The sequence below is a fragment of the Arvicanthis niloticus genome, chromosome 6 (genome assembly GCF_011762505.2).
Source record: "Arvicanthis niloticus isolate mArvNil1 chromosome 6, mArvNil1.pat.X, whole genome shotgun sequence".
NCBI lineage: Eukaryota > Metazoa > Chordata > Mammalia > Rodentia > Muridae > Arvicanthis > Arvicanthis niloticus.
This window is the reverse complement of record NC_047663.1, coordinates 51,112,113-51,130,922: the sequence shown is the minus strand read 5'-3', so window position 1 is coordinate 51,130,922 and position 18,810 is coordinate 51,112,113. Positions and strand designations below refer to the sequence as shown.

The 18,810-nt window shown below is 48.2% G+C and overlaps 2 protein-coding genes across 6 annotated transcripts in view; one reads left to right on the top strand and one right to left on the bottom strand.

The window, feature by feature from the left end:
• Positions 1–207: 207 nt before the first annotated feature.
• On the bottom strand, positions 208–8,561 carry Inca1 (inhibitor of CDK, cyclin A1 interacting protein 1). Its single transcript, XM_076936443.1, is given in 7 exon segments — positions 208–582; positions 585–606; positions 1,043–1,202; positions 2,003–2,196; positions 2,446–2,485; positions 2,700–2,813; positions 7,642–8,561. Coding segments are annotated over 7 exon segments (693 nt in total). The 5' UTR covers positions 7,686–8,561; the 3' UTR covers positions 208–463.
• Positions 8,562–11,850: 3,289 nt separating this feature from the next.
• Positions 11,851–18,810, top strand: part of Kif1c (kinesin family member 1C) — a 28,033-nt gene continuing 21,073 nt past the window's right edge. The window contains exons 1-14 of one of the 5 annotated variants that reach the window (XM_034505426.2): positions 11,851–12,061; positions 12,938–12,987; positions 13,712–13,891; positions 14,120–14,252; positions 14,635–14,711; positions 15,062–15,241; positions 15,845–15,910; positions 16,289–16,467; positions 16,560–16,671; positions 17,071–17,148; positions 17,286–17,351; positions 17,441–17,516; positions 18,101–18,179; positions 18,362–18,507. In XM_034505426.2, the coding sequence (XP_034361317.1) occupies positions 14,147–14,252; positions 14,635–14,711; positions 15,062–15,241; positions 15,845–15,910; positions 16,289–16,467; positions 16,560–16,671; positions 17,071–17,148; positions 17,286–17,351; positions 17,441–17,516; positions 18,101–18,179; positions 18,362–18,507 (1,165 nt within the window). In that variant the 5' untranslated portion in view covers positions 11,851–12,061; positions 12,938–12,987; positions 13,712–13,891; positions 14,120–14,146. The remainder of the gene's footprint in view (positions 12,062–12,937; positions 12,988–13,711; positions 13,892–14,119; positions 14,253–14,634; positions 14,712–15,061; positions 15,242–15,844; positions 15,911–16,288; positions 16,468–16,559; positions 16,672–17,070; positions 17,149–17,285; positions 17,352–17,440; positions 17,517–18,100; positions 18,180–18,361; positions 18,508–18,810) is intronic. The other 4 variants (XM_034505428.2, XM_034505427.2, XM_034505425.2 and 1 more) reach the window with 4 other exon arrangements.

Here is an 18,810-nt window from a genome sequence, read left to right as displayed (position 1 = left end):
TGACTGTGGGCGCAGGAGGATGGGGCGTGGGCAGAGGTCCAGGGCCAGAGCCCTGGAGGCAAAGGAGAATGCTTGAGAATGCAGAATCCTTCTGGCCTCGGGCGAGACTCGGCACATTTGGGGACCAGCTTGACTTCATTGTAACTGGGTCCTCAAGAAAATCAAAGGAGTCCTTTCCATTCCCCTTCCATCACTACCTCGCGCAGAAACAAGACAACTTGGGGCTCTTTAATAACAGAACAGAGAGAACACAAGATGAGGGTCTGGCCTAGAGAAAAACCCGGCTGTGAGTGGACAGGGCAATTGGGCAGGAACTCAATTAGGCTGTGAATGCCTACGCCATGGGATGGAGACAACAGTTAGGGTTAGGAGAGAGGAAACAACCGCCTTGAAGCCAGCAATGGGGAGTCTTGATGTTTGAATTGGTCTTGGGTCCCGTAGCTTGGGCCTGGATGATTTCCCACTACTCCTCAGACTCCAACTCCATCCTCTGGGGATTGTAAATGGGGTTCTTTCTGGCTGTAACAGTGCTGTAGGTCAGAGAGCTTAGCTGCCCAGAGGTGTAAGTCTCCTGCTGGCCTACGGAGTCCAGGGAGACCAAAGCAGCTGTAGGTGAGATAAATTGAGAGCAAGGGGGTAAAAAAAGACAAGAATGGAAAAATAGGCCTCTCTCCAGATTTCTCTCTCTCTCTCTCTCTCTCTCTCTCTCTCTCTCTCTCTCTCTCTCTCTCTCTCTTCGAGACAGGGTTTCTCTGTGTAGCCCCAGCTGTCCTGGAATTCACTCTGAAGACCAGGCTGGCCTCGAACTCAGAAATCCACCTGCCTCTGCCTCCCAAGTGCTGGATCAAAGATGTGCGCCACCACTGCCCGGCTCTCCAGATTTCTTAATTGCCAAATTCAGGCACACACCCTCAAAAGCTCAGGTTCTCTACCACTCTTTATTCTTAAATCCAGCGATCAAACTTGGCTCTTGGCTTCCACCACATTCCCATTTATGAATTGACTTCCTCCCTAACCTTACCAGGTTCCTCTCCAGTCATACCTGATCCCTGGGAGTGATAAAATAATTTTCTTCTTGTGGATAGGTTGCCCTCTCTTCTTCCACATCAAGGTATTTTGTAGTGCTGAGAAGTTCACAGCCCTCTTCAAGCACAGGGAGTTCAGGTGTAGCATCAGAGCTGCCCCACTGGGCCTTCTTCAGTCTGTGGAGACATTACATTGAGGAGAGAAGAGTCTGGAGGTCAGGATTCCAGACTCTTCATTCCTCACACCCTGGTCTGAAGAACTTCTTGCTAAGACTCACAGGTGCTACCATTTGACCTTCAATTCACCCCAACTTTTTGTTCTTCACAGACAAAAATTTTCAGTTCAGGGACCAAACAATGACCTCCAATGAACCCTAGTTCAACCATGTGCTTTTTTGTAGTCATGGGCCATTTCACTCCTTCCAGCTTATATGACTCCCATCCCTCAACTGCTTCTTTCCATATTATAGAAATCATGTTTGGAGCCGGGTGGTGGTGGCGCACACCTTTAATCCCAGCACTTGGGAGGCAGAGGCAGGCAGATTTCTGAGTTTGAGGCCAGCCTGGTCTACAGAGTGAGTTCCAGGACAGCCAGGGCTACACAGAGAAACCCTGTCTCGAAAAACAAAAAACAAACAAACAAAAAAAGGAGTTCATGTTTGGGGGCAGCAAGATGACTTAGCAGGTAAAGGTGTTGGCTACCAAGCCTAATGACCTAAGTCAGGACCCAGATGATGGAAGGAGAGAACAAATTCCCATAAATTGTCCTCTAACCTCCACACACATGTTGTGTGGAGGCACTACACATGTATACACGTGATTAAATGCAAAAATTAAATTATATTTGAGTCACACCAAGGATACAGTTCCTTTCTAAGTGCCAATGAATTCTCTTAAAGTTCTTAACTTTCTTTATTCAACTATCCTGCCTGTGATCCCTGCTTGGCTCCCAGAGTCCTGATGCCATGCCTCCTTACTCATTGATGAGTCCCTGGCGCCTTCTCAGGTCCTCCAGATGATAAGTAACTGCTCTAACTCGGGCTGGAATGCTTCCAGGGCCCTTTTGCATTCTTTCCAAATGCAGCTTCTTTCTCTTTCTTCTCCAAAGCTTCTCAGGAGGAGGGAGCCCCTCAAGAGGGTGCAGGCCAGGCTGGGAGCAACCAGTGGCCCTCTGTATCAAGAAGAAAGAATAGTTGCTAAATGGGTAGACAAACGTTAGTTTCAGGGAAACTTGGGCTGAACTAGAGAATCTGGGGTTTTTGGAAGCTTAGGTATGATATAGAAAACAGGATGCTTGATTTACAGTAAAAACAGGGCCTGGTTAGTACACTGGTTGAGAAACACTAGAGAGAAATGGTAATAAGGATAGGAAGGCAGTGGGTAGAATTTTAATAGAAGGCTGAGAAGCAGCTTGTCCTACCAGAATTGGTGGAATGTACTGCTCTGCCATCCAGTTGGCGCTGAGAAGAACAAAAACAGGAGCTGAAGTCAGAAAGGACACCCTGGTAAATAGCATCTCTCATAAACTCTCCTAACGTCCTGTTGGAACTACAAGTTCCACCAAGTAGTGTGAAATGACTGCCAAACAAGGGCTTGTTGCTGTAGGATTTATGATCATTAAAAACAGCATAGCCTCACCTTTCTACCTCCAGTTCCTGGTTTCTCTCTACTCACCTAGACCTTTGACTAAGATTCTCCCAGAAGGTCTCTCCATAAGACTGAGGCATTGGTTTGCTATTCTGGGAAGGCAGGCTGCAGGGTGAAAATCGGCTGACCACTCTGGAACACCTGAGAGAGAACAGGGTAGACTCTTGCCTAAATCACCCCTTAAAGAATTAGTTCTCAACCTCTAGGTCTCTACCCTTTTGGTAAGGCATCAAATGGCCCTTTCACAGGAGTCTCCTAAGACCATTGGCAAACACAGATAAATATCATTATGATTCATAACAGTAGCAAATTTATAGTAATGAAGTACCAATGAAGACAATTTTATGGTTAAGGGGTCACCACGATATGAGGAACTGTATCAAAGGGTTGCAGCATTAGGAAGGTTGAGCACCACTGCCTTAGAGAATTTACTCACCAACTGGATTCAGGGGTGGCTCCTTCCATGGGATCATACAGCTGTCCATGTGCTTGCAAGCCATGTCTTTCCTTTCATCTTCTCTCCATTCCTTTCCTCCCTCCCTTACACTCCCTTACACCTCTCTTTTGAGACAGGGTCTCACTATTAAGCTCTGGCTGGCCTGGAACTTGCTATATAGACTAGGCTAGCCCTAAACTTGGAGATCTGCTTGTCTCTTCCTTCTGAGTGCTGGGATTAAAAGCATGAATCATAATGCTTTCTCTCTCCCTGCTTTAAGACAAGGTCTCATGTATCCTAGGCTAGCCTCAAACTTGCTCTTTCACAGAGTATGACCTTGCACTTAAGATCCTCCTGCCTCACAGGGGTGGAAAGATGGCTCAGAGGTTAAGAGCACATGCTGCTTTTGCAGAAGACCCAAGTTCAAATCCCAGAACCTAGGCTGGGTGGCTCACAACTGCCTGTCACTCCAGATCTGTGGGACCCAACCCTCTTCTGGCTTCTGCAGGTACCCACATACATGTGCACATATACATGCAGATATATACATAAATTAAAATTTTAAAAGTTTTAAAAAGATCTTCCTGCCTTTACATCCTGAATACTAGGATCATAGGCATGTGCCACTACACCTAGTTTTTAATGCAGTGCTGGGAATCAAACTCAGAGTTTCCTGAATGCTAAGAAATCACTATACCACCTAAGCTGTATCTAGCTGAGCTACAGCCATAGAGAACCTTTTGGCCACCTTAGCTAAAGAGGTTAACAAATCTGATTGGAGATAGGAGCTAGAGTGAGGGTGGAGATGGGCTATGGTTGAACTCTTAAAACTCACCGAATCTCAGCTGCTTCTAGTTCTCCCTCTCCCTCTTTCCCTTCCCCTTTCTCTTTTTCTCTCCCCTTCCCCCTTTTTTGAGACAGACTATCTAGCTGTTCCAGAACTCACTATGTAGACCAGGCTGACCTCAAACTCACTGTGATCTGCCTACCTCTGCTTCCTGAGTGCTGAGATTGAAAGGCAAGTGACACCATGCCCAGCCTGAATCTCAGCTTCTATATTTCATAGTCAGAGAACATAACATTTAACAACTGGAGTTGTTAAGAGGAAGGCTTTGGCTACTTAGGTGCTTTGATGGACAAGGTTCCCTTAAGTCGATGCAAGGGATCCAAGAAAGAAACTATGTTTACCCCTAATGTGTCTTCTGTATCTCAGAATATAGAATGTCCTTGTATGTAGGAAGGGTATATAGAGCTATTTGAAAACAGTGGTCATTACTTTCTTGTCCCCAGATTGAATGATTCCTACTCTTCTGATTTGTTGTTGTTGTTGTTCATTTTTGAGACATGATCTCACTATGTAGCTCTAGCTGCCCTGTAACTTGATATATAGACCAGGCTGGCTCTGAACTCACAAAAATCTGTCTGCCTCTGTGTCCTGAGTGCTGGGATTAAAGGCATGAGCCATCATGCTGGCCCAACCTCTTGGCCATTAAGTGAAATATTAGGGGGTCTTTTATATTTTTACCTCTCTCTGTCTTTAGGTGGTCTCATTCAGTTTCATGACTTCAAATATCTCCAGTGTGCCAATATTCCCAAATCTGTTCAAGCCTTAGTTCCTCCTTAGGCTCCACTCAATGTCTTCTTATCCTTCAGCTTAATAAAAGATGCACCTTACATGCCTAGTAGCTGTGGCCACAGTCCTGCTATGTTCTGTTTTTTCTGACTTCCTGCATCTAGTCCATTGGCCAATCCAGTGAGCTATAAAACTGAACAATGCCCAAACCTGACTGACCAGTGTTTCCATTTTCCTTCTCATCATATGCAGATCTTCTATCATCTTTTTCTTCCTGGACTATAGCAATGTCCTCTTCTCTTCTCTTCTCTTCTCTTCTCTTCTCTTCTCTTCTCTTCTCTTCTTTCCCTCTCTCTCTCTCTCTTTCCCTTTCTCTCTCTCCCTCTCCCTCTCCCTCTCCCTCTCCCTTTCTCTCTCTCTCCTCTGCTTCTATTCTTCTAAAAAAAATTTGAAATTTTAATTTATTTTTATTCCATATCATGTGTTTTGCCTGTATATGTGTTTGTGTATCACATGTGTAGAAGGCCCACAGAATCCAGAAGAGTGCATCAGATCCTCTGGAACTGAAGTTATAGATGTTTTTTGTGTGTGCTGGGAATTGAAACTGGGTCTCTGGAAAAGCAGCCAGTGCTATTAATCACTGAGACATTTCACAACCCCCCATATTTTTATTTTTAAGGATGTATTTTTTATTTTATGTGTATAGATATGTTGCCTGCATATATGTCTGAGCACCACATTCATACAATGCCCAGACACACTGGAAGAGGGCATTGGATCCTTTAGACCTGGAGTGACAGATGGTTTTTAGCTGCCATGTGGGTATTGGGAACTGAACCCAGATTCTCTGCAAGAACAAGTGCTCTTAACTGCTGAGCCTTCTCCCCAGCCCCCACTTCTATCCTTATTTCCTCCCCAGATGCTACTACAGAGGAGGAGCAAGTCATCTGTTGTTTGTCTCTGCCTCCTGAATCCGCTGATATGGTTAAAGTGGTACCATATTGGCTCAATAGTTAAGAGCTTTTACTGCTGTTTTAGAGAATTGAGGTTCAGTTCCCAGAACCCACATCAGGCAGCTCACAACTGCCCATCGACTTCAGCTTTAGGAGACCAACACCCTCTGGTGCATGTGTGTAATGGCAGCATTTGGTAGATTATGACAGGATCAGATGTGTAAAGTCATCCTTGTCTTCCTATTAAGTTCAAGGCTAGCCTAAACTGTGTAAGACCCCACTCCAAAACCAAACAAACAAAGGGGCTGGAGTTAGTACTTGCTGTTAAATCATGAGGGCTGGAATTCAGATCCCAGCATCCATGTAACAAGCTAAGTGTCTTTCACGCATCTGTATCCCTACCTTGGAAGGGCTGGATACTGTATTGCTGGGACTTACTGGCTTCTACTCTGAGAAAATGTGAACTCCAGTCTCAGAGAGAGAGAGACAGAGAGACAGAGAGACAGAGAGACAGAGAGACAGAGAGACAGACAGAGACAGAGACAGAGACCCTCTTTCAAAGGAATGGTTTGGCTAGAAAGACAGCTCAGCAGTTAAAAGAACTGTTGCTCTTGCAGAGGACCCAGATTAGGTTCTCAGAACCCACATAGTATACATACATACTGTCAAAATACACACATAAAATAAGATAAATAAAGTCTTTTTAAAAAGTTTCCCCAGTGGTGGCACATGCCTTTATTTCCAGCAATCAGGAGGCAGAGGCAGGTAGAGCTCTGTGAGTTCAAGGCTATCCTGGTCTACAAAGTAAGTTCCAGAGATATATAGTGAGACCTCTTGAAAAAAAAAAAAACAAAACATAAAAATAACCAAAAGCAAACAAACAAACAAAAAAAAACAAAGCAAACCAACAAAGAACCCCAACCAACCAACAACAATATTTTTAAAGACTAGGCAGTGAATGCTAGAGGATACACCTTACCTTCTGGCACCAACATGTACAGTACTGGAGCACACACCTGAACATATATGTGTACATAGTCACAGACACACTTAAACAACCTTTTAACAATGAGAATTAGGAGGATGGATAGGTAAAGAAAAATCCCTATAATGAAAATTATTGAATCTTCCTGAAAAGAATACCTTAATTTATAACACCATTTCTCCAGTATATTTATTTGAAATTTTCCATAATAAAAGAGGTTAAAGAAAACAGTGTGCATGCTCACTGCCTAGCATAAACTTTCTATCCATTCCTACCATCTTCAGAATAAAAATACAAAAGTTTGTCTATGGCCAATAAGGCTTTCCATGAACTGGCTTTGTTTAACTCTCTTAACTTTGTTCACATTTTCTTCAGTTAACAAGTTTTAATTACATTGGCCTAACTTGCTACTAGAACATACCCAGTTTATTTCATTTTGAATCCACATCTACACACTCATTTTCTACAGTGACTCTAACCTTTTATCTCCTGTTTTTCATTACTCTATACTTACGTATCTTTTTGTGTAGTTCTCCTAACTAGCTGTAATGATGCTCGTCTATACATTGTCTATACATTCTGTTCTACCACTAGCTCTGTGAGAGGAGGACCATGTTCTTACTGTCGAGTCCTCGATGCCTAATATAGTTCCTAGACCATTACAGTGTTCAAAAACAGTTTGCTGGGGCTAGAGAACTGGCTTGTGGTTAAGAGCACCCATACTGCTTGTGAGTTTGTTTCTCAGCACTGGCTTGTGGTTAAGAGCACCCATACTGCTTGTGAGTTGTTTTCTCAGCTGGCTTACACATTCCTTACTCTAGTTCTATGGCCTCACAATCCTTCTGGTCTCCATGGACAATTTAAAACAAAGTAATAATAGGAAGCCATTTGTTGAATAAATGAACCTCACCCCCTCCAAACCCAGGCACTGAAGGTTCCTGTTCTCCCATAATTCTGAGAAGAATTCAAACATTTTCCCTCCATCCCATCCTTGTCCTTCCCACCCAGTAGGGAGGACTCACTTGGCAAAAGGAAGGATGCTGTCTCCATCTTCCTGACCCAGCATGACTGGACTTGGCTAGGTAGCAAGACTGGATCTCCTTGGTGCTGGGAGGATAATGAATAATGAATCATTCACTCATATAATGACTGTGGGGACTAGACCATCAGTAAGTCTAGAGATTGGAAGGGGACTGAACATCCTGAAAAAAAGGAAAGCTTAATAACTCTAAGAGAGCCAGTAGGCTGTACTGTTAACTGAACATGTAATGTTGGAGATAAAAAAAAAAAAACAGGAAAGATGGATGCTGTCAAGGAGAAAATTTTCTGGAGCTCAAGGTATAGAGTAAGTAAAGATTACAGATGCAAGTTAAGCTCATTGTAATACAGGATGATGAAACAAAAAGCTGACAAGTGGAGACTGGATGTGCAGAGGCCTTTGACAATAGTTGGAACAGACCTGGTGATTGGGGACAGAGAAGTGGAGGACACCAGGATTGGTAGTATATTGGGAATGAAAGGTTAGTGAAACTGTGGGAAAAGTAACAACAAAGGAGAAGGCAGCTGAGGCTGTCTACGGTTTCAGCAGTGGGTCTCATCCTGTGGGTTGCAACCTTGTGGGGGTTGAACGATGCTTTCACAGTGGTCACCTAAGACCATGGGGAAACACAGATATTTACATTAAGATTTATAACAGTAACAGAATTAGTTATGCAGTAGCAACAAAAATGATTCTATGGTTGGGGGTCACCATACTATAAGGAAGTGTGTTAAAGGGTCGCAGCTTCGGAAGGTTGAAGACCACTGCTCTACAGAAAAGTGAAAAGAGAGGTTGCACAGAACCTTCCTTGAGAAGGCTGTACTCAGCCTTGGGTGTATACAGTCCTTTTCCTAAGCTCTTCTCTTCTTCATTTCTTTTTTCTTTTTTTTTTCTTTTTTTTTTTGTTTTTTTTTTTGTTTTTGTTTTTTTTTTTGTTTTTTTTGTTTTTTTTTTTTTTTATTTTTTTGTTTTTTTGTTTTTTTGTTTTTCGAGACAGGGTTTCTCTGTGTAGCTCTGGCTGTCCTGGACCTCACTCTGTAGACCAGGCTAGCCTCGAACTCAGAAATCCGCCTGCCTCTGCCTCCCGAGTGCCGGGATTAAAGGCGTGCGCCACCACCGCCCGGCCTCTTCTTCCTTTCAAGATTTACTTACTTTTTATTTATGTGTGTGCTGTGAGCCTGTATAAGTTTATGTGTACCGTGTTCATGCAGGAGCTGGAGAAGGGTAGAAAAGGTCTTCTGCAAAAGCAACAAGGGCTCTCCTTTTTTTTTTCCTTTTTATTTTTTGGTTTTTCAAGACAGGGTTTCTCTGTGTAGAAACCCTGGAACTCACTCTGTAGACCAGGCTGGCCTCGAACTCAGAAATCCGCCTGCCTCTGCCTCCCAAGTGCTGTGATCAAAGGTGTGTGCCAGTCACCACTGCCTGGCAACAAGGGCTCTTCTTAATCACTGAGCCACCTCTTCAGCCCCTTCCCTTTCTCCTTTAATGTCTATGTTAAATCTATTTTAAAACATTTTCTTAATAACCTCCAACTGTGGGATTGGAGAGATGGCTCAACTCTTAAAAGAACTTGTTGGTCTTGTGGAGGACCTGAGTTTGGCTCTCAGCACCCACAAGGTAATTCCCAATCATCTGTAACTTTATTTGACTCTCTCTTCTGACCTCTGTGGGCACCAGAAACACATATGGTATGCATATGTACACACAAAAAAAACACACATAAAAATGAGATAAATCAATCTAATCTAAAATAAAATTTCAACTTTGCTTCATCCAAACAAAACAACAAAATAAAAGCTCAGTTGCTCAGAGCTAGCATTAGGGACAACGATGACTTCAAAGCTAGCCAAGATGGGTAGGAAGCTAGCTGGTTAAGAGTAGTAGATATGGGGAAAGGTGGGGGTGTGTAATTATATTATTTTAAATTTTAGATATAAGAGCTGGAGAGATGGCACCGTGGTTATGCTGTTCTTTGAGAGACCTGAGGTATGTTCCCAGCTTCCATGTCAGATGGCTCTTTTTTTTTTTTTTCAGAGCTGAGGACTGAACTCAGGGCCTTGCACTTGCTAGGCAAGCGCTCTACCACTGAGCCAAATCCCCAACCCAGATGGCTCACACTGGTAACTCCTAACTCCCCTCTAGAGGATCTGATGCCCTCTTCTGACCTCACAAGCACCCATACTTGGATACACCCACATCCACATATGTAATTAAGACTAACTTTTTTCTTTTTTGAGACAGGGTTTCTCTGTGTATCCCTGTCTGCCCTGGAAGTGCTTCTGTAGACCAGGCTGGCCTCAAACTCACAGAGATTCAGCTGCCTCCGCCTCCAGAGTGCTAGGATTAAAGGCATATGCCACTACTGCCCAGCTTAAAAATAAAATCTTAAAAGAATATATACTAGACGGACCAATGGCTAAAATTTCTTGTTGCCCCAGCCTGATGACCTCAATTCGATTTCTGGATCTGACCTCCACACATATGCACATGTGCAGGTGCATACATATGAAACACAAAAATACTTAATTCTTTTTAAAAGAATACTAGAAAAGTCCAGAAACAGGAGTACAGACTTGTAATCTCAAAGGCTCAGGAGGTTTAATGTTTGAGTTTTGAGTCCAGACTGCTTTAAAACTCCAAGATTTTGTCCAAAAAACAAATTTAAAAGCTAGGGAAGCAAAAAACAAACAAACAAATCAAAACAACAACAACAACAAAACCCCCTGTAGTTTAGTGGTGGAGCAGCAGCTTGCTGGCATGCCCAAAGCTCTGGGACCCTAAACAACGCAGAGTAAGTTAGGCACGCCATGTTGGCTGGCATAAAGGAAAAACAAAACAATCAGAAAATGTTACAAGCAAAGGTTATCCAAAGAGTTAGCTAGGCATAGTTTTGCAATCCTGTGACCCCAGCCATCATTCAGGAGGCTAACACAGGATTGAGAGTTTATGGCCAGCCTGGGGTAGGGGTTACAAAGAGAGACCCAGTCCATCACAAAACAATACCAAGAGCAGCTAAACTGAGTTGAGAAATTTTGAGGAAGATTGAAAGCAAAAGGAGTATCTTGATGGGATTGAGTAGGGCAGAAAGGGTGTGTGTGTGTGTGTGTGTGTGTGTGTGTGTGTGTTTGATCTAAAATGGATATCCTGATTAGTAGGGGGTCTAGAACTAAGGGAGCAATTAGGAGTTGAGAGGTCTTTGGATGGCTGGGCCTGAGCGGGTGACCTAGATCTAAGGGGCTGACCTAGATCTAAGGTTTAAGGCAGCCAGGCCAGACAGAATCGACAGTTGACCAAGGGATAGTCAAGACCTTGTCAGCAAGACACAGCTAAGAGGGTGGATGGGCATCTGAAAGGTGACGCCCTGGCTGAGGAGCCTGGTGTTGGGGTAACTTTACTAGGAGGGAAGGACCAGGCCTGAGGGTGTGGATTGGGCCTCAGGGGGCCAAGGCGACTCTGGCAGGAAGACTGGGGTCCACAGCCAAATCTTTGGCAATAGGTAGGAAGGCAAAACTGAGATGGTGAGGTAGTAGCCCATGCTTAGGGACATGGGCAGACCAGGCTTGGCGGGCAGGGGTCTCCTTCCCCAGTCCTGAGAAGGCAAATGCGGCCTAAGAGACACCTGAACCTGAGGGGGCTGACTGGGGCCCGATAGGCTGAGGCGGCGGTCCGGGAGTCAAACGAGAAGGCTATCTGAGAAGAGAGCGACCGAGCGGCTAGGTCGGCGACGTCTCCGTAGCATTTGGCCCCATCACCTGAGGCAACTGCGAAGCGAGTTCTGGAACCTCAGGTCGGGCAGGAAGGAGCAGCTCCGTAGTGACCCTGGTCGCCCCACTTGCCAGGCTCGCCTGAAGGCCGAGCCTGAGTGGACCGCCCCCTGGGCGTGGTCTGCAGCAAGCCCCGCCTTCTAGGCGCGCCTCTGACGGCGACGACGTGCGCGGCTCCGACCTAAGTCCCCTCCAGGGTCCGCCCCCACCTTTCCCGGCTCCTCAGGAGCGCTAGTTTTCCCACGTTCTGGTGATTTGCTTTCCCTGAGTGTCCGCAACTCAGTTTCCTTGTCTCTGCCCGGTGAGCCCTACTGTCAGAGTGCACTGCCCCTTTAACCAGAGTGGCCCGGGTGGCTCCTTCCCGGGACAGCGCGTGCCCGCCTGTCCGTCCGCGCGCGCGCGCCCGTCCGTCCGTCCCCCGCCCCTCGCTCCCGCCCCAGCTCGCGCTGCCCGGGCGGGCGCCGGCAGCTGGCGCCGCTTCTGCTGCCGCCCCCGGGGCGCGATCCGCCGCCCGCCGCCCGGGGACCCGGCGAGGGGCGGGGGCAGCCCCGAACTGGCCCCCGGCCTCTCCCTCGCGGGTTTTAGGGATCCCAGAAAGTTTGTCCCTTTGCTCTCCGCCGGGAGTCCCGCCGCGACGAGGTGAGAGCTGGTGGGGGGCAGGGAGGGGACGCCCGCGGAGGAATGCGCTGTGGGGCGGGGAGCCGGGGTTCCGAGGTCCCGATTGCAGGACCCTGCCGGGCGGGCTAGGCGGGAGAGCTCCGATCATGTGCTATTTATCCCGCGGAGGCGCAGAGACGTGCCAGGCCCCGGGCAGCCGTCGGTTGGCTGGACTGGAGGACCGGGACCTCATGGCCGCCCAGAGAGGATAGGCGGGGGCCTGTTGGAGACCTGCCAGTGGGCAAGGTGCAGGTGACCCGAGACCCCCTTTGGGGTCAATCGGCCCCACCCTAGCCCTGGCCTCCTCCCCAGTGCGCCCTTAAAGCAGTACCTGCAGACTCTGCACCTACTCCCTATTTCTTTACCCCGCTATACCCTATCCTTGCCACCCAATTCCTTGTTTTCTTAGCTTCTGACGAGCCACATTTGCTTGTCCACCCTGGTGTCCTTCCCTCCCCTAGTCAGGGTTTTTGGGGGTCAGGGCTATTCTTCCTGAGCCAGTCTCTGGGATTTCGGCTACTCCCTTCCTGTGGTGGGATAAACCAGCCCCTTCACCCCTCCCTTGCTCTGCTTAGGAACGCTGGTGAGGTGAGGCCCAATCTAGCATAACAGAAATTGGCGGTCTTTGGGGGCTACAGGTGGGAACGCAGCATCGTTGAACTCGTTTTTTTTAAGTCTTCACACTGCTATCCGTGGGCGTGAGCTGTTTAGACTCTCCTCCCAGGGTGTGGGCACCCGGATCACCCACATTCCTAGGCTGCAGCCTGGCACTTTCCCCAGGCTAGTGGACGCCATAGCATTAGCCCCAGGTTGGGTTTAGGACCAACCTGTTTCCTTTTCCCTTGGCTTTCCTTTCAGGAAGCCCCCCTCCTTGTGCACAGTCCCTCCTCACCCCCTTGAAGATACAGGTATTCTGGGTCTCCCTGCATGGAGTCCTGGGGGGTTGATATTATACATACAGGATGACCCCACCCTCCCCTGCCCATTGTCCTGGATCCTGAGAAGGAAGCACTGGGGGCTGGGCAAGGGGTTTGGGGATCACAAGCAGGCCCTGTGGATCCTTGTTAAAGGCTGTTCCTCCAGCCCTTAGACTTTGCCTATCAGTAGTGGCCCCTGCCTCATGTGAGGGTTGTCAGCTCTTGTGGACCCTGGAGAAGAATTACAGATTGGGGTTTTATGATTGGGGGTTTTGTCTCCTCGTACCTGTCCTCTGGGTTTCCAGTTTGTGCTTTGGCCCCAGAGCCCTCTCTCCCCGTCTTTTCAGTATCTCTCTGTCTCTCCTTCCTTTTCTTCTGTCATTCTTTTCTTTATAACCTGACCTCGATCTTGTCTCTTGTCTGAGTCCTCTCATTTTCTTGGTGTCTGTAACTTTCTGTCCCTCCTCTTCCCTTCCTGCCACCCTCAGCATCTCTGCCCATGTGTTCTTCACTCTGAATCACCCTCTGTCCAATCTGTGTTTCCTTCTCTCTCTCTCCCTCTCCTCTAACTGAACGCTCAGTACACTTGCAAGTGACTAGGAATAAAAATATCACTGTCTCTGTCCTTGGATTCACATTGCGTTCAGCCACTCCAGAGGGGCAGTGTATCCTTCACTTTCTTAACACATCCCTCTCCCTTGCCCTCTAAACACAGAACCCCAGACAGACCTTTGGAGCTACAGGTGCCTCCTGACTACTCTTCCCCCACAATCAGGGTTTCCCTTACAGCCCTGCTGGTGTGGCCAGGCCCCAAGTGTAGGATGGGGCTTCCCATACGAGGGCCGGTGGCAGCCAGAACTGATACAGCCCCGCTGATCTGGGGCCAGGACACCAGGTAACTCTGGGGTGATAGCCCAAGTCCCTGCAAACTGGGATCTGGTTGGGGAAAGAGAGGCAGGAATATTTTTGGGAAAGGCGTTTGGGAGGAAGGCCAGAAGAGCAGCAACTGAGGGGATGGGTATCTATCTGGGATGGAGTGTGGAGACATGGACTCCAGAAGCAGGAAGCAGTGTCGAGGAGTTTTCCCAGTGCCTCTGACCACCCCTTTTTTTCCGTCCTCCAGCTGAGGAGGGCAGGAGATTCTGAAGCTATGGCTGGTGCCTCTGTGAAAGTGGCAGTGAGGGTTCGGCCCTTTAATGCCCGTGAGACCAGCCAGGATGCCAAGTGTGTGGTCAGCATGCAGGGCAACACCACCTGTGAGTGAATCCAGAGGCCTGGCTGGGGCATCAGAGGGGAGGCCAGGCCTGCTGGCCTGTCCTGGGAGGAAGGCCATGCTGGGCATAGAGCATGTGCTAGCTGGGGGGGCGGGGGGGGGCAGACTGGCCTTTCCATGTTCCTGTCCCTGGGAGGGGGAATGTTGGCCAGCAGCCCTTCATTGCCCAATCCAGGGAGGCAGCTCAGTGGGGGCGGGTCCTGTGAAGCCAAAATTAGCTTTGGTGGCTGGAGGGGGTGGGGATTACTAAAGGGAAGAAATGAGTTAGGACAGGAGTGGGGAGTGGGATCCTGAATCCTCAGGGCTTATGGGAAAGTGGGCAGAAGTTGAGAGTGTTTGACTTTGGCTTTTCTTTGTTTTCTCAGCTATCATTAATCCCAAACAGAGCAAGGATGCCCCGAAAAGCTTCACCTTCGACTATTCTTACTGGTCACATACTTCGGTGAGGTGGTTGGAGCTAGAGAAAGAGTTTAGCCTTAGGTCCTGAGAAGTGGGGGGTATTGCTGGGAAATACAAATATCCAGGAGAACGGATTGGGAGGAGAAGTACCTCTGGGTGGAGTGAGTACTCCTGAGTTGTGTTTAGGACCTAGAAAGGAAACATAGGGTCTGTCCAGGTGATCAGGAGCAGCATCGGGCTGGATGAGAACCTTGGGGACGATAAGAGTGGTGTCGTCAGGATGAGGGCACACAGGACCTTTGGGCAAACAGAGCAGTCAGGATGTTTCGGCCATAGACACAAACTCACCTAGGGCTCCTGCTGCCTCTCTCCACCCACCCTCATCTCACCTAGGTGGAGGACCCGCAGTTTGCATCTCAGCAGCAGGTGTATCGAGACATAGGCGAGGAGATGCTGCTCCACGCCTTTGAAGGCTACAATGTGTGCATCTTTGCCTATGGGCAGACGGGGGCTGGGAAGTCCTACACCATGATGGGGCGGCAGGAACCGGGCCAGCAGGGCATTGTGCCTCAGGTACATGCTGGGACCTAACTGGGCAGCCAGGGGAGGAACGTCTTCTGTTGCCACAGGGGAAGGAGGACTACAAGCCACGACCTGGCTGTCTGGGGCTGTTTGTGACTGGAAGTGTGATGGGATACAAGGCGTGGCTGCAACTTAATACCCAGGGCCCTTTTGAGAGCGACCCACCGGACAGCAAGGCTCATGAGAAGAGCCAAGGCATTGACATAAGAGGAGCCATGGCTTTATTGCTCGCTACTGTTTTACTTTGGTTTATAGTGTTTTTGGTGCATTCCCCCTATGGACTTCCATATTGCAGACAGTGTTAACTGTAGTTGTGGGTAACTGAGAGGTGTCCATAATTTTCTGTGGCTATGAACTGTAGTGGCCTTGCACATAGACGACGGGACAGGATACATGGGTTTGCATCCTAGTGTGATTGAATACTACCTTGTGACTCTAGGCATATGTGAAATTTGAGAGGTTGTTTTCCTATCTATAACATGGAACTGACCACTCCCTTGGGGCTGTGGCAAGTGTCATTTGGGACAAGGTCTGGCCTAGGGTTGGGAGCTGCAGGGATGCCCTGACCAGGAGCTTTTCTGTGTCCCCTTCCAGCTCTGTGAGGACCTTTTCTCTCGAGTTAATGTGAACCAGAGTGCTCAGCTTTCCTACTCTGTGGAGGTAAGCCCCGGTTTTGGTGCAGGCAGACAGGAAGCCTGGTGCCCCTGGGCAAAAATGAAGGAAACAGTGATTAAGACTGAGGTTTGTCTCTGGAGTCAGCTTGGGACCTCATTCTGGTTCTGCTGCTGACTAACTTATGACTTTAGGCAGTGACTTCAGCTTGTAGCTCCTGAGTATGTTCCTCTATGGGATGCTAATGACTGGACGCACCTCCCCGGGTTGGAGGGAAAATCACTGGGCCAGCATTTTCAGACTTAGCACCATGCTTGATATATCTGAGTTGCAGTTAACTTTGTCCTGTCCAGTAGGGCTTAGGGTTAGTTTCTCCAGTGGCGTCACTAATGGCTCCCTCACTTCCTATCTGCTTCTCCCGCTCAGGTGAGCTATATGGAGATCTATTGCGAGCGAGTACGAGACCTCTTGAACCCCAAGAGTCGGGGCTCTCTGCGGGTCCGGGAGCACCCCATCCTGGGCCCGTACGTGCAAGACCTGTCTAAATTGGCTGTGACTTCCTATGCAGACATTGCCGACCTCATGGACTGTGGAAATAAGGCAAGGTGAGGTGGGCTTACCTGGGAATGGGAAGGAAGAGAGGCAGAATTGTGAGGTGTAGGGTACGGAAGCCTCTGACTTTTCCTTTCAACTCCAGAACTGTGGCTGCCACCAACATGAACGAGACCAGCAGCCGCTCCCATGCCGTCTTTACCATCGTTTTTACCCAGCGCTCCCATGACCAGCTTACTGGCCTGGATTCAGAAAAGGTAGCGATGTAGTGATGTCTCTCAAATGGGGACTGTAAGCTGACGAAAGGGGCTTGTGTATTCCCTGCCCCTCAGGTGGCGCCTCCTCAGGGCTTCCACAGTCCCCTCTACCCTCCTGCCAGATAGTGTGTTATAACCTGTTTGCTTGCTTGTCCTTAAAGGTTCTCAGGGCAGGGCTCCAGTCCCACTGTGTCCCATGTTGTGGAACATAGTGAACCTATAAATATTTGTAAGTGAATAAATGAAGACATGGATGAGGGACCAGCTCCTCACTCTCATGTCATCTGTTATTCTTTGTCTCCCCCTGAGTTTCTCTAGCTTGTGCTAAATACCCAGATTTCTGCTGGCTATTCCCCTCATTTGCCCCAGCCACAACCTGCTTCTTTCCTCCAACCCCAGGTCAGTAAGATCAGCTTGGTGGACCTTGCTGGGAGCGAGCGGGCTGACTCCTCAGGGGCCCGGGGGATGCGTCTAAAGGTGAGGATGGAAGCCTTAGGGGCTGTGTAGGGAGGGGGTTGCTGATTGTCCCCTAGGACTCTTGCTGGCCAAGCAGAGGGCACGTGTATCTGATTGATAGGGGAAGGTCTCAATTCCACATTCCTGTCCTTTCTCAGGAAGGTGCCAACATCAATAAGTCCCTGACTACTCTTGGGAAGGTGATCTCAGCCCTGGCAGATCTGGTAAGCCCTGAGGGTTGAGAAGAGAAAAGTCTCAGGAAGAGAAGGCTTGGGCTGACTCACTCTGATTACCTTCCCCTTTTATCCCTCAGCAATCAAAGAAGCGGAAGTCGGATTTCATCCCTTATAGAGACTCTGTGCTTACCTGGCTGCTCAAGGAGAATTTGGGTGAGAGTGCCTTCCACTCTTTGCCAATCCTGCCATCATCCCATCTGACAGAATCTTTTGCCACCTTTAGAATCTATAATGTAGTCAGTGTTGTCCCACCATTCCTTCCCCCATGCTACAAGGAAGTTACCTATGCTGATGTTATGACTACACACTGCTAAACCAGAAGCCTCCCTGACCTGTTTACCCCTGACCCTAAATACTGCTGAGTTCATCTTCCTCCCCCAGGCCTCTGAGTGCTCACAGATACCTGACAGCTCCCTGACCTCACCTTTCCCTGCATTTCTGGATTTCATGATTGGCTCCACAATTCTCAACTTTAGCCTACTTCAGACGTTGGCCTCTCAGACCTTTGTACTGGGGGCACTCTTGCTTAGTTTAATAATCTGACTTTATTTGTTTGTTTATTAAATATAGTTAATTAATTTGAGACAGGTATCCCAGGCTGGCCCTGACCTCTATCCTCCAGCTTCCACCTCCCGAGTCCTGGGGTTATTTATAGTCTTGCAGTATCTCACCCAATCCAATATGACTTTTCTTAGGCTCCAGCTCACCTATAGTTTCCCCATCCTTTCCATTCCTAGGTGGGAACTCGCGCACAGCAATGATTGCAGCCCTGAGTCCTGCTGACATCAATTACGAGGAGACACTCAGCACTCTCAGGTGGGGTTTTCAGCTTTGGTAGCAAAGCAAGGGTGCCAGGAGCTCTGAGGCTGGCTAGTCATGAGGGAGGGAGAGCCTCTAGCCCTGTCACAATGTCTTGAGATCTCGGAGGGAACAGGAAAAAGGTAGATGGCAGTGTTCTCCCGGGCCTGCCTTCATCACTTTGACCTTTCCTTGCCCAGGTATGCAGACCGCACCAAGCAGATCCGATGCAATGCCGTCATCAATGAGGACCCCAACGCCCGGCTTATCCGGGAGCTGCAGGAGGAGGTGGCTCGGTTGCGGGAGCTGCTGATGGCTCAGGGACTTTCAGCCTCTGCTCTGGGAGGTAGGGCTACACACACTCACTGTCCTCTTGTTGAGAAGGCTTCTTGTGAGAAGTTTGCTCACCCTGTCTCTTTCTTTCCCTTCGCCCGGTCCTGGAGTGTGTGAAGATCTGTTCTCCACTAAACCCTTTGTGTGTTCAGTGACGTGGACACATATGTGGAGAAGGCGCTTAGATCTTCTGAAATTCTGGAGTTGGGACAGATTTAGTTTCTCAGGGAAACTTAAGACAGGCTTTTGGAACTAATAAAATGGCAGGCGCAAGGACTATATAGCAAGTCACAGATGTGTGATTCACATAGAAGAC